Source organism: Danio rerio, chromosome 4 (assembly GCF_049306965.1).
Source record: "Danio rerio strain Tuebingen ecotype United States chromosome 4, GRCz12tu, whole genome shotgun sequence".
Lineage (NCBI taxonomy): Eukaryota > Metazoa > Chordata > Actinopteri > Cypriniformes > Danionidae > Danio > Danio rerio.
The window spans coordinates 17,569,136-17,583,029 of record NC_133179.1 but is presented as its reverse complement, the minus strand read 5'-3'; the positions used below and the strand labels follow the sequence as shown (position 1 = coordinate 17,583,029).

Below are 13,894 nucleotides of genomic sequence, written 5' to 3'. Positions count from 1 at the left end.
ACATCTTTAGAGGGTCAGCAAGCATTGTGATATCAAAGACTAGAGTACAGCTCCACTTAACATGCTGTTTGTACAGTAGCTGTATGCACGTGTTACCTGGCTTTTTTATTCAAACTTGATGGATCTTTTTGTACACCTTTTTGTGCAATTTTTTTATCTTTCTATCATCCATGTTCTCCACCTCGCTCATCTGTTTGACCTTGTTAAGTGACATCTGTCCTGAGAATATCCGGTACACACGACCACATGCGTCTCTATCTTTTTGTGTCACTGTCACCACAGAATCACAACAGTGGCTGTCAAGGGCTGTGTCCTCTAGGCCACTCTTGCCTTTTTTTCGCCCTAGAAGCCACAAAGAAAGTTTCACTCACCGGGTCACTGTAATGTAAAGTGTGATGGACTGTTTATATTTTGGGTTATTGATCTGATCTATAACTCTTCTTTAAAGAAATGATTTTGTATGTAAGAAGATAACCATATTTTTATTGAGGTCAGTGCTCTCAATTAACACCACAGGCATTATTTGACCTCTTATTAAATTGACTGTCAGGAAATGTGCTGGCTCCATATCACCCTGTGACCCATCGCCACTTTAACAGATTCCCGAGATATGACTTTTAAGAGTTCCCTCCTCCGTTATTTCAAATGAAAGCATTTAATCCATCCTATCCAGCATTAGTGACCGGATTAGGCCAGATAAAGACTCATAATCTAGCACAGGTCTTTGTTAGATCTATCCTGGCGAGATAATGCTCCACCACACACACACAAACACACACACACACACACACACACACACTACCCAACAGATGCGGCTAACGGTTTGGGCGGTTAAGCTGCTGAGAATAATGCAAATAATAGCCATGAAAAGATGGTTGGAAACATCTTTGATATGCTCGGAGGCAGATGTTGCGGAATGGGCCAAATTAGGCTGCTTATGGCTTTATTATAACTAATCTCCACTTTTTCCCCTACTTTTAAGATTTCCATGAGCTTTGGTCTAAATAAAAGCACACTGAATTTTAGAGAGAGGGAGGCTGTATTTATGTATGTGGGATATAAGAGACAAATGGCACTTTTTACCACTTCCCTGAATGTAAAAAATGAAGATTTGTGAGATTTGCATCAGGCTTCAGCATCTGTTTTCAACTGGATTTTAACATTTCTTGCTCTTTACCAAAACTCTGTAGCTGCCTACAAAAGCAATGATTTAAGTCTAAAGCTTAAAACATTGCTTAAAGTCCCAAAGGTCTGACACCTTATTAAAGCAGACTGCTTCTTAGAAAAAGCAATCACAAAATGTATTTTGACAAGTGTGTATGTCAGCTCCAGGGTGCTGGAGATATTTTCTGGGACCATAGTGCCTGAAATTCAATATATATTTTTATATCTCTTCACTTTGATTGAATCCTAAAAGACTTGGTTGTGCCATATAGGTAATGAGTGAAAGAGGTGAAAGTCAAATGGTAACTGTGTGAATGATAAAGTTAACACAACTGCTAAGTGACCTTACAGCACACTACATGCTGATCTGTAATGTCCAGATTGCCATCAGGGTTATATTGTTAGCTGGCCGCACTTTAAGGCGATGTTTACACTAATACATTTTAGTTTGAAAACACATAAGTTTTGCTACGGTTACGCCATCACCATCAGTCCACACTACGTCAGAGTTTTCAAGCACCGAAAACGCAGTGTTTCGGAAATGCTGAAGAGGTCGTTTTGGTTTTAAAACCCTGCTGCTCCGTGCCAGCGTGGATGGGGAAAATGGAGACATCTATAAAAATGGAGGCGTGGCTGCAGACATTGATTGGGGCTTTTTCCTCAATATTAAGTAGCCTACACACAGTTCAGTCTTGCATCCTCTCCTTGTAAGTTCAGACTTCGCAAGTTTGATATGGAAAACAGACTCCCAAGAATATGTCGGGTAAATCTTCAAAGGGAAGAGTGTACTGTATAACCTCATTCACATCCCCCTGGCTAGACTGCTTCACTTTCTTAACAATAAAATGAAGACAGGATATGATGAACTGCCTATTTTCATTTTGGTATTGACAACTTAGCAGACGGCTAAATGTTGAGGAGTTGTGTAGCTACATATTTATATGAGCGTCATCTTCATATCCACATTTATAACAAAACGAAGCCTTTAACATAACTGCCTCCTTTCATTTTCATCAAAAAATACGAAACAGCCTACCCTCTCTTTTGCTGCATATCAGTTTTAATAATCAATAATATCCATTATAAAAATAAAACATACAATAAATTTATATATTATAGAAAATAAATGCAAACAATCAATCAATCAAATGTGCAGATTCAGTGTACGTGGTTACATTAATATATTAACTTATGTTTGCACCAAACACGTTACCTGAGAAAAAGTAGTAGATTCAACAGACCAAAGTCGGCGAATATGTCGTTAGATAGAGACAACAAGATGAATTACATATCACTATAGTGAGATCAGATCCAACGGCAGATCCTTGATGAACAGTCTGACATGCACAGCTCTTATCGCTGCAGTGCATGCCAGAGTGTGTGTGGTCACGTGATATGCGTTTTTCGCAGGCTAGTATGGACAGAGAGTTGTTCAGAGACGCTAGGTGAAATGCCAGTGTGGACCAAATCGTTTTTACTCTAAAACACTGTTGCGACGTGTAGTTACATTTTTTGAGAGGTGCGCATCAGCGACGCTGACGGCCCTGGCGAGGGCTATGCGTTCACGCGTAGGCAGCGCCGTAGCATACGAGTGCGCTTGAGGCAGAAGTATAAATCAGCCTTAAGTCCCAAAACTGATATCAAAAATGTATTTTTTGTTTTTGAAGTGCGCTAAAGGCATTACTGATAGATGAAGGAACTATTTGTAAAGGACTGCTTGAGATCTAAAAACTTTCATATTTTCCTGCTTGTTGTCTAGTCAAATGTTGTTCCTTATTGAAAGTTGTGTCTTATTCATACATGTCAATTCTTTCAGACCTGTTATCATCCATCACCTCTGCCGGCTACCTGAATGACCATGAGGCCGTGACCAAAGCTTTCCAGGAGGCCCGAAAGATGAAAGAACAGCTAAAGAGAGAGGAGCAGGTTCTGGACGCCAAAGTAGCAGCAGTCAACAGCTTGAGCCTCAACAACGGACGCTCAGAGAAGGTTCGATTCATGGTGATCTTGCATTAACAGATTCACTCTCTGTTTTAAGTGAATGAAAGTAATCAGCAGATACTAACTTGCTTATCACCAAAAAATATAGCAAATGAAAATTAAAACAGTCGACAAACAGACCTGTTAATTACAACAGAATGCATTAGTCTCTCAACAAAGTGATTTCCCAAAGCTCTTCTTGTAAAGTGGAGGAATGGAGGTGACTAAGATCTGAAAGCTCTATTGTTGTACACGATGGTCATGTCTAAGAGGCAGGCTCAGGGCAGGCAGGGTGCAGTGAACGAAACGCTAATTTTAATGGCGTAGCTGATGTTAATGTGAAGCGACTGGAGTGAATCCTCGGCCGTGTGGCGAAATTGGGCTTGTTTGCTAAACATACTGAAGTCAGCTGGTCCACAAGAAATGCCTTTGACCACAAATAATAAAACACTTGCTTTCTGAGGAATATGCATACACATGTTTTAGAAAAGCAGAGTATGTCAGTAAACAAGCATTAAATTACAGCCTCTATTGCCTCGTCTGCTTCTAATGGCATTATTCTCCACATTAGAAAAGCAAGAAGATTGTATATACACAGGTGTCCATAGTTTCTAGTGTTCTCCACCACCAGAGAAATTTAGCTTATTTCATAAACCTTTGTGTGTAAATTCACATCAGCATTGCCAAATACACAGTAGGTAAATGCTTCACAAAAGTATGTTTATGTATGTCACACATTCAAACATTGATGGTTTTTTTTTCTGTTCTCTTGGCCAGGCTTAGTGACTGTGCTGATTGCTGCTAGGTTAATGAAGGTGCATTAGGAATAATCCACATCTCCAAGCACTCTATCCTTATTATGATTTACCACAGATCAGCTGCACTTTACCCTGACAACAGTTTCACATCCTTTCACACACACACAACTGCCCGCTGTGCTGCACTTTTACATGTTTAGAGTACAGAGGGTTATTTTTGATTAAGGCCACACTTTCTAAAGCAGTAAAAATGGCAAACAGGTTGTGGTCAGTTTAAGGGAAGCACGCATGTGAAGAGTCAGTGTGTTAACGATGATGTGTCACACAGAAAGTCAACAAATACTTGATATATTTCAGGTAGAAACAAATAGTGATGTTAATATATAACTTTATATTTAAACTATTTAAAAATACCCATCAGGCATTAGTTTTATTATGGCAATGATGTATGGTCTGCTACACATTGGTCAAGATGGGGCATATTCATTCTATACAGCATCTGACTGGAAGAAAGATGTAATGCAGGATCAGTGCAGTTTAAAGTCAATATTTTGTCCATTTTCTCAAACTTTGATTTTTGAAACGATTTTACCAGCTTACAGGTGTACAGAAATATACAGACTGCTGCAAATCTAATAGACAGGGGCTAAATCCCTTAAATCAAAATAATTTTCCCAATTTATTTGTCACGTGACTTGCCTCCTGCACATCAACCAGCCCATCTGATGTTTGTTTTCTTCTTCAGTACATTATCTCCTGATTTTAGACAGTTACTGTCCCTCTCTATATTAACCAAGACTCTCTGAAGAGTGTATGGTGTGCTTTTTGAACTAGGAACACATGGTGCGGTCAAACCGTGCCTTGTTCCCAAAGCCCTTTTGTGTCACACTAAGCTAAATGGATTGCGGGAGACGAGCCAGGTCAATCGTCTATGAGATGAAGAAGTTTTAATGGCATTCCAAACAAGGTTTAGCTGGTTAGAAAGACCCAGTTAACCTTTGTTGGTACATGTTGTGACTGAAACAGCTTATGCATCTCTGTTTAAGAGCCATTCAAAATTAGCTATGTATTATGAAGAATATTTATGCATGCAATATATGTATGCAATATTATATAGTAGTTCTTACCCAGAACAGTTTTTTTCAAAGCTCTTAAATGTTGTAAACATACTTTCTGTAGAGATAAACAGGAGTACTCTTGGATAAATATAACCAATATTACATACCTTAGGAATTAAGCCTAAGTTTGTGTTGTCACATTATCAAACCTGATCATTTCTCTCTCTCTCTATCCTTATCTCTCCGGGGAGAGATTCTCTCTCCATTACACATTCATTTAAACCCCACTCACTAACTCAGTCTGAACAATTAAATCTTGATGGCTGCGAAATGGTGTAATGCATTTCATTACAGAGTCGCAGAAGGCACGGGTCACTCTCTAATGGTGAGGACTCTGTATGCGAGTGTGTTTTAAACGTAGCGTGGATTCAGGATGGAGTCTAATTGACTAATTAAGCCCCAGATGCAGCTCCGGGGGGGTAAAGGGGGGTGTGCATGTTTAGAGAGAGCAGGGGGTGCTGTGTTGAAATATGCATCCCAGCTACATTAGCCATGTAAATGCATAGTAAATCTCTTTTTATTGGGTGTAATAAATACCCAGGAGGCTGTGCGGTCCAGCCCCGCTCTCATCTCTAGAGTGCTCACTCTCTCTAATGCACTGACCTTAGGGCTAAGCGAGAGAGACAGAGATCGAGTGAACAAGAGAGGGAAAGAATAAGTGTAAATAGATTGCAGGTGGCATCTAGGCTACTTGTATTTGATGGATAAACATTAGCTCACATTTTCATTCATTTTCATTTCTTCTGAGTCTTTTTCCCTGCGCTTGATTCATCAGTTCATTGGTGTTTATGCAAATGAGTCTTTTTGGTTTGTCGATTATGAATCTAACTGGGTTGGTTGTATGTTGTGTTTGCACAGGAAAAAGCTGCTCTCGAGAGCCTGAGCCAGCAGTTAAAACAGTCTGAAGAGAGTAAGTTCACCCATGCAATGATGGACTTTGGCATCAGTGGCGATTCAGATGGTGAGTTTTTTTTTTTTTTGCCACACATCATAAATTACACTCTCAATGGATGTTAAGTAGTAATAAAAAAGTTCAGTGTAAAGTTAACATTAAAATTCAAGTCTTATTGAAACAGCTAATCTATGCATAAAATAAATGTCCAAAATAGACTTCTCCAATCCTTTTAACCCAAACAAGCCTAGTCACTTTCCCCCATGACCCTTTATATCGAAGTTGATATTTAGCCGCACCAGTTTTTATGAGGTGAGTTGTTAGCACAATGTTCAACCGCCAAACCTAGTCACTTACATTCTCACAATTACTACAAGCTCACCTGACCTGTATTTGAGATATGCATTTAAACTGGAAATCGACTTTGAATCTTGCTCTATTTATTATTAAGTGCCTATTTTCATGATCCAAGTTGATCTTAATGGATAAATGAAGCTGAGCCCTACATTTATTTTATGTTTAGTGTATGTACAATCACATTTGTCTTCGCACAAACAGTAACTCTTGGCATTTGCTCTCCAGGAAGCCCAAGTGTGTCGGACTCGCGGATCTTCCGAGAGGCTCGAGGGCGTGGCAGCAGTGAACCACACATCAAGCGACCCATGAATGCCTTTATGGTCTGGGCTAAAGACGAGAGGAGAAAAATCCTTCAGGCCTTCCCTGACATGCATAACTCAAATATCAGCAAGATCCTCGGTGAGAATCAGGGCTAGTAAATCTCTTCAGCTCCTTATCTAACCACTACAGGTTTATTCGCTCTGTCTCTTATTTCTATTTGTACATTTTGGAGCTATTTGATAGATTTATTTCCTATCCAACTTTGATTCACCACACACAGTCATTCCCTGATTTGTGAGTACATAAAAGTGGGTGTGGCTTGAAGACTGGCTCCTTTGGGAAGAGCTATCCAGCCAGGCACAGAGAATCCCCTCTGTTCTTCATCCTCAGTGCACACACACAACCCTCTCCCGCACTGCATTGTGTAACCACCGCCTAATGAATCGCTCTAGAGGGCCGACTCCAACAATGATGATATAATTCATTATGCATTAAACCAGCTCTCCAGTCTGTCTGACATTTTCTCCAGACCTCTGGGATTGTGTTTGACATTTTAAAGAGCTCCTAAGCGTTTTATAACGGCGGAAAATCTGGTTTTAATAAGGCCCCGCTCTCTCAATTGTTAACAGAAGGAGTTTCCCCTTTCCAGCGCTGGGTGCATGTCAGGGCCAGTGGTGACAGCTTTTTCCTATTAAACATACAGTAGGACTGTGTAAATTCAACACAGGCTCATATACACACACCCTAAAATGCACATTTGTTGTTTTTGGGACAGTGTGTACTTGTGTATAAGCATGTGTATGTGTTCGCAAGCCTCTGATAATGAAAAATAAGAGACACAGGCCCACAGTTATGCCTGTTGAGCTCTGATAATTAGATGGAGTGTGTTAGTGGCCCACTTAACCTGCTGTCACCTGGAATAATGTCGCACATCACCGGCGTGTGTGCGAGTGTGTTTTGGAGGGCAGAGAGCACACTCTGTTCTACTCTGTTTGACATCAGCTCCACTCAAAGGTACTCATTAGACCAAACAAAAACGCTCTCTTAGTGCAAAGTGCCAGGTCTGAAGCTAACGATAGGCAGTTAAAAAAGGCACTGAGCAAGTGTGAGTATATCAGCAGTGTGCACAATTACATATTTAAAAAAAAAACAAATGTCAGTGGGAATGATTAAGTTGACCAACCTGTCTAAAAGACGCCCAGTATAATTAGACTGGCTTTGAGCTCACCTGACTACTGCCACTGATTTAGGGAGCATTTCCATTGGGAGACGACAACCAAAAGATGTCCCTCTAAATGTTTCTAGCTGTAGCGGTGTCCCATTGTGTGTGAGCATGAGGTGAGTGCTTGTTCTCTAACTGCCTGGTGTTCATGCAGGTTCTCGTTGGAAGTCGATGACCAACTTGGAAAAGCAGCCATACTATGAAGAACAGGCCCGTCTTAGTAAGCAGCACCTAGAGAAATACCCAGACTACAAATACAAACCACGGCCCAAACGCACCTGTCTGGTGGATGGAAAGAAGTTGCGCATTGGTGAATATAAGGCAATCATGCGCAATCGCAGACAAGAAATGCGGCAGTACTTCACTGTGGGGTAAGCTTCATTGATCAAATTACATCTATTCTGTTCAATTCTATTATTCTCATTTCTGGCCCAATTGGGAATGAGGCACAGTAATCCAAAGGGATCATTAGCTCCATCTAGGGCCTTGTTAGCACCTGGTGTTAAGATGAAATTTTGCTGAATTGATTACAAGTAGACAAAATCAAATACAGGTGTAAAAGGGATCTGAAATGTTTTCATCTCGTCTATTTTGACCACTTCCAATGGTCAAATGAATTCAAGCAGCCACAAATTATCTACTTTTTCCCTACTGACCTTATTCTTAAATATTAAAGGATGTATTATTGAAGTGTGCTAGACATACGTTATTTAAACTTTGCTGTTTGAAATTGTCAGAGCACAATTGAGCTGCTCTATCTTTTCTGTTGTCTCCTTTCACATTTGTATGTTAACTGTGTGAGCGTATCTGAGAATATTAGAGCAAAAAGGGTAAAAAAAAAAAAAACACATACATAGACTCATCCATGGGCCCTCCACTACAAGAAAGTGCACGAAATAGATGCATAAAATTCGCTTATGTAACTGTCGTTTAGACAGACATCATCGAACCCTCTAATTATACAGCCTTTCTTTTTACCATCAAATCAATTCCTTAGGTTACAAAAAACATTTAAATATCCAGTTTCTCTCAATAATAAATGTCAAAGCAGCTTAGCCTAGAAGTTCTAGTAAATGAAAACTGCTTCAGTCCAGTTTCCAGAGTTGAAGTTCAGTTTAGTTCAGTTCAGAGTGGTTTAATTTTCACTGCTGAAAGTCAAATCACTAAAGAGCAAATCCATCGATGTGCAGCTCCACAAATCCCAAACAAGCAAGCCAGTGGCGAGGAACAAACTTTACCAATTGACAAAAGCGAAGGAAAAAACCTCGAGAGAAACCAGGCTCAGTGGGGCACGACCATTTCTCCTCTGGCCAAACTTCTGGTGCAGAGCTGCAGTCTAGGCAGTGGAGGCAGGAGAACGCTAAACATTCATCGTGGAGAATAAATCCCCATACAAGAACACATTATTAATAATTGTTTATCTTGAGTATTGCTAACATTTCTAACAGTTCAACATGTATAAATCAAATTGACAAGAAAGCCATGTTCATTGCTTGTTGCAAACAACCATCTGAAAAAATGTTTTTTACCCAGGCCCTGCTAACAGATTGTGTTTTGTTGCTCTACAGACAGCAGGCCCAATTGCCTTTGTCTTCAGCAGGCGTTGTGTACCCGGGTGCTCTCTCTATGGCGGGAATGCCCTCTCCACAGATGCCCTCTGAGCACTCAAGCATGTCAAGTAGCCCCGAACCAGTCCCACCCACCAGCCAAGCCTCTTATTTCAAAGAGGTGGAGCCTCGTGTGAAGGAGGAGCTGAGAATGGACGATGGCAACGGTGATGCCTATGATGACTTTGACTACGAGGACGATGATGGAGACTATGGCAGCGACAGCGAGAATCACATCACTCAGTAAACCTGCAAATCACAACCAACTCACCAGTCACCTGGCATCTCACGTAAACAAACTTAATTCCACCCCAGACACCGTCCAATCAGGACCCCTCCCGAGCCAAGCCTGATATCAACGGCAAAGCACAGGATCTGTCAATCAATGTGACTGTTACATGAACAGGAGGGTCTTGTGAAGGAAGTGTAACACTTGCCTTGACTCTCGCTGAGCGAACGTGCCGCGGCAAGTTCATATTGTATCACGAGTAAGCTACGACAACATAGGAGAAATGACCAGTTTGTTATTGAGACATTTATTTCTAAGGACCTGTCAGTCGACCCGTCATAGACACTTTAAAACGGTGGACCTGTTTGTTTCTAAAGAGACACTTTTAAACAGCTTTTTTTTCTTGGTTCTATAATATTCTCACTCAGGTACACAGTGCCAACAAGTGGCTTGTGAATGTGATTTTGTTGTTTTTGTGCTACAGTTTTAATAGAGAAAAAAAGACGTTTATTTTCCTCTTCACCGTAAAGCACCTGACAAGAGTAAAACGACAAACATTTTGCTTTTTTTTTCTCTTTGGCTTGCTATTAGCTAAATCTTTCTATCATCCTCACGCCCATGTCCTCTCACTCAAAGATTTCTTTTCTTTTGGATGGAAGGGAGAATTCGCGTCCCTTCACTCAGGAGTTCGGACACCGCTGGATGACAGACAATCCCTCCGTCCTCACATCTTTTCCTCTTGACACACTTTTACTGTTCCTTTCTCTTCCTCTTCTGGGGAAACTTTGGATGTTGACGTCTCTCTCAGGTGTGGAGACAAACTTTATGAGATAGCACAAACCTTGTGTTTGGTGAACAGCTGACATGGCGATGGTTATGGTGGAGAGTGAAGCCTCGAGCAGAATTATTGTATGCGTGCACATTTCTTTATGTTTGTGTGTGTGTGTGTGTGTGTTTGGATGAACGCGGCTTTTGCTAGGTTTTAAGTTAATTTTTATTACATATGGACCGTTGATGTGCTGGTCATGTGAACATTTACAAAAAAAAATAATAATATTCAATGCGTACGATTCATGCAGAAGAAACCCAAAAAAGAACACTGCATTTCCTTATTTTTCTTTATGTTTTTGTTTTGTTTTTCCTCATTTTTTCTTTCATTTTCTTCCGTCTTTCTCTTTGTCTCCCTGAACAACTTGTTTTTGTCATCACAGGGTGCACCTCAACCCGAAAGCAAAAGAGGAGACTCGCAGAGAAAAGCTCTCTAGAGAAGAGTCTGTGTTTGAATGGAGTATTGAAGGCGGAGAATAGAGTTCCCACAAGCCCCAGTGTTCAAAGCACAGCTCTGAGAGAAAGCAGGGATCTCTGTACAAGACAAGCACGAGTGTGCGTTTCAATCAGCGCCCCTTAATATATCACACATCTCTCTCGTCCTCCGCAGGGGTTTGTGTTCCGTCTCTCTCCTCTCTTTATTTCCTATCTATCACTTGGTTGATCAGTGCAGAGGAGTCTGTGAGTCGTGCCATCAGTCATCGCTCTCTGTGTGGCTCTGACTGACCCACTCCATCTTACTGCACCTGTGTGGCGGCTGTTGGCACGGCGATGGCGTTTGATTGACGGCTGCCCTAACTGTAACTACTCTGCCAGCCTGTCTCTGGCCTGGTGTGGGCATAAGCGGGCAGCTGGATGAGAGAGACACACAAGCTGTTAGGTGAACAGCGGCCAGACTCCTGCCATTAATATCTCCGTGTTCTCCCTTTACGTCCACCCAAAATCCGTCCACTCACAGCACATATCAAACTCTATACTTTTTTTTTGGCCTACTTGAGATTGTTTTGGAAGAAAAAGTTCCAGGTACTCTGATGCCAGCAGCGCTAGCAAATTGATGACCGACGCTCGTCTCTGTCTAGTTCATTGGTTTCAATGAGGCCGTCTCGTCTCTGTTTGTATCTGTGTTTTGCCTCCATGTCAACGTCACTCTGCTGTTGAGGTTGAGAGGAGCTGTTTCAGACTTTGCATGTCAATGTTTTAGTTTGTATTTGCAAATACTGTATTTTATTTTTATCATTAAAACTGCCTCTAGTGTAATAATATTATTAACAATAATTATAAAAATAGGCAGCATTTCCTGAGTTTAGTAAGTTATGTACAGTATAATTTATTATTTTCCTCCAGTTGGATTTTTTTATGATCGTATGGAAACTGCGCTTGATAAAGCATTATATTTAGCTGGGTAGGTATTTAGATCTAATTATTATGTTTCGTTTTGTTTTTGTTACTGTTTTTTTGTTTGTTTTTTGTTTTTTTATCCTGTTCTGACGCTGGTATATTTCTGAAAAGTGGTCACGGTGAACTGCTGATATGAAGGAAAAGAGACATTTCTCTTTTTTCATTTTCTTTTTCTCCTCCGTGCATCGTTCATGAACTCCAAACACATTTCTTAAAGCACTAGGACTCTGGACACTCGGAGACAAACATAAGAAGAACCTGATATTTTTATTTGTAATGGTTTATGTATAATGTGAAGTTTCCTATCTGTTAATTCTCTTTTTCTTTTGATAAAGAAAACAGCTATATTATACCCCAACTGCTATTGAACAGAAAGAGCGTTGATCTTGTTTACTGATATTTGTCATCCTCTCTCTTACATTTCATTGGAACATCATTGGCTTGGACAAATGCTTTTGTTTACCTGTTGTGTTGAATTATAGTACAAATCGAGGATCGTTCACCCCCCAAAAATGACAAAACATGTATCACTTACTTTCTTCTGCAGAACGAACCAGTTGAAGAGACGTTGAAGCTCTAAAAAGAAAGAAAAGCATCATTAAAATGTGCTGCATTCAACTGTGCTACATATAGTCCAATAAATCTATATGATTGCTTTGTGACGGTCATAATTGACTTTAAATTTAGCTTTTCATTGCAGGAGAGTAAGCAACTTTGGTTTTCACAGAAGAAAAAAGTTGAGCTTGTTTTGCACGGCTTGGTGGCAGGTGAACTACTCCTTCCAGAATTGCTGATCAGATTGTCTGATTCCAGTGACGCTCCACTGAACACCCATATTAGATGTTTTATCTCCAGAATTGTTTTAGCTCCACACGATGTCTCCCTCTGTCAATCAAGCTCATGATAGTGACATTACAATCACACCTTTTTCAGACAACGAAAGTCACAATCATTGAAAAGCCGCCATCTAGTGTGACCATGTTTCATAAATCCCACAATCATATCATTTGACAGGCACACTCATGCTGGTTTAACGTACAAGCTCACGGCCTGTCTGCACGGGAACCTCATGGTCTAAATGAACACCCCTTATTTTGATGATGGCCTGTATTACGAACAATAATTGAAAAGACAATCAAAGTCATGTGTGGAGCTCAAAACAAGGTAAATGACAACAAACAAAAAGTACTTAGAAACTTATCTTACCATCTCAACTTGAAAACTGAGAAAGATAATTATGTAAATATAGCATAGAGTTATAGATTTATATTTTGTTCATAACACAGTGTAATATAAGTTGTATATTTCTTTCTCTCTTTTATTGATGTTATTCATGCCACAATAAAAGTAAGAGTCACTGTACTCTTATGGAAAAAAGAAGAAAAAAAAAAAGCAAGCCGTGGGTTACCACCATCTGTTCTAAGTTGACGTTTTTCAGTATTACTGCCAGTCAAGGCTCAAATAAAAACAGCAACGTGTTCTGTATCTCTACTGTGTGTCTGTGGCTCCTTTTTCTGCCCTACTGCAACTCACCAACTCCATAATTAAACTCTAGAGCTGCTAAATGACGGTCCAGAACTGCCAAAAATCACCACACTTTACACTAAATACTATCTGTCTACTGTTACGTGCCAGCATATTTAGGCCAAGCGAAAGGAATTCCCTTTGCCGAACGTCATTGTGTGTGCCTGGAGTGATGTACTGCACTCTGGACAGTAGGACAACTGCTGAGGTTATACAAATATTTGTAGAAGAGAGTTCATGAATTGCGCTGTATTAACAAATCTTAAAGGTCTGCCTTGATCGCTCCCCCTCAAGTAGGTGGTCAAAGATGTAAACATTTTTAAACCAGACTTTCTAAATCACTAGTTTCAATTAGAAATAATATTTGTGAAACAAATCAAAAGGATTGCCCAGTATTATCATTCAATGACAGAACCGAAAGTAATAAAAATACCACTTTTCTGTCTGGATTAGACTTCAGTCAAAATAAAGAAGCTCCTCAGCTGCCCTCAAAGGAGTGTAACAGTAGGATTTGGAGGCAAAAGATTATACATTGCGTGACGTTTATTATTTCTGC

General features: G+C 40.2%; 1 protein-coding gene across 39 annotated transcripts in view; it reads left to right on the top strand.

The window, feature by feature from the left end:
- sox5 (SRY-box transcription factor 5) overlaps positions 1 to 13,305 on the top strand; it is a 234,835-nt gene extending 221,530 nt beyond the window's left edge. For 21 of the 39 annotated variants that reach the window (XM_073946570.1, XM_073946553.1, XM_073946573.1 and 18 more), the window contains 5 exons: positions 2,981 to 3,153; positions 5,879 to 5,981; positions 6,495 to 6,668; positions 7,907 to 8,123; positions 9,321 to 13,305. In XM_073946570.1, coding sequence (XP_073802671.1) covers positions 2,981 to 3,153; positions 5,879 to 5,981; positions 6,495 to 6,668; positions 7,907 to 8,123; positions 9,321 to 9,606 — 953 coding nt within the window. In that variant the 3' untranslated portion in view covers positions 9,607 to 13,305. 39 annotated transcript variants of the gene reach the window in all.
- The last annotated feature ends 589 nt before the right edge of the window (positions 13,306 to 13,894 follow it).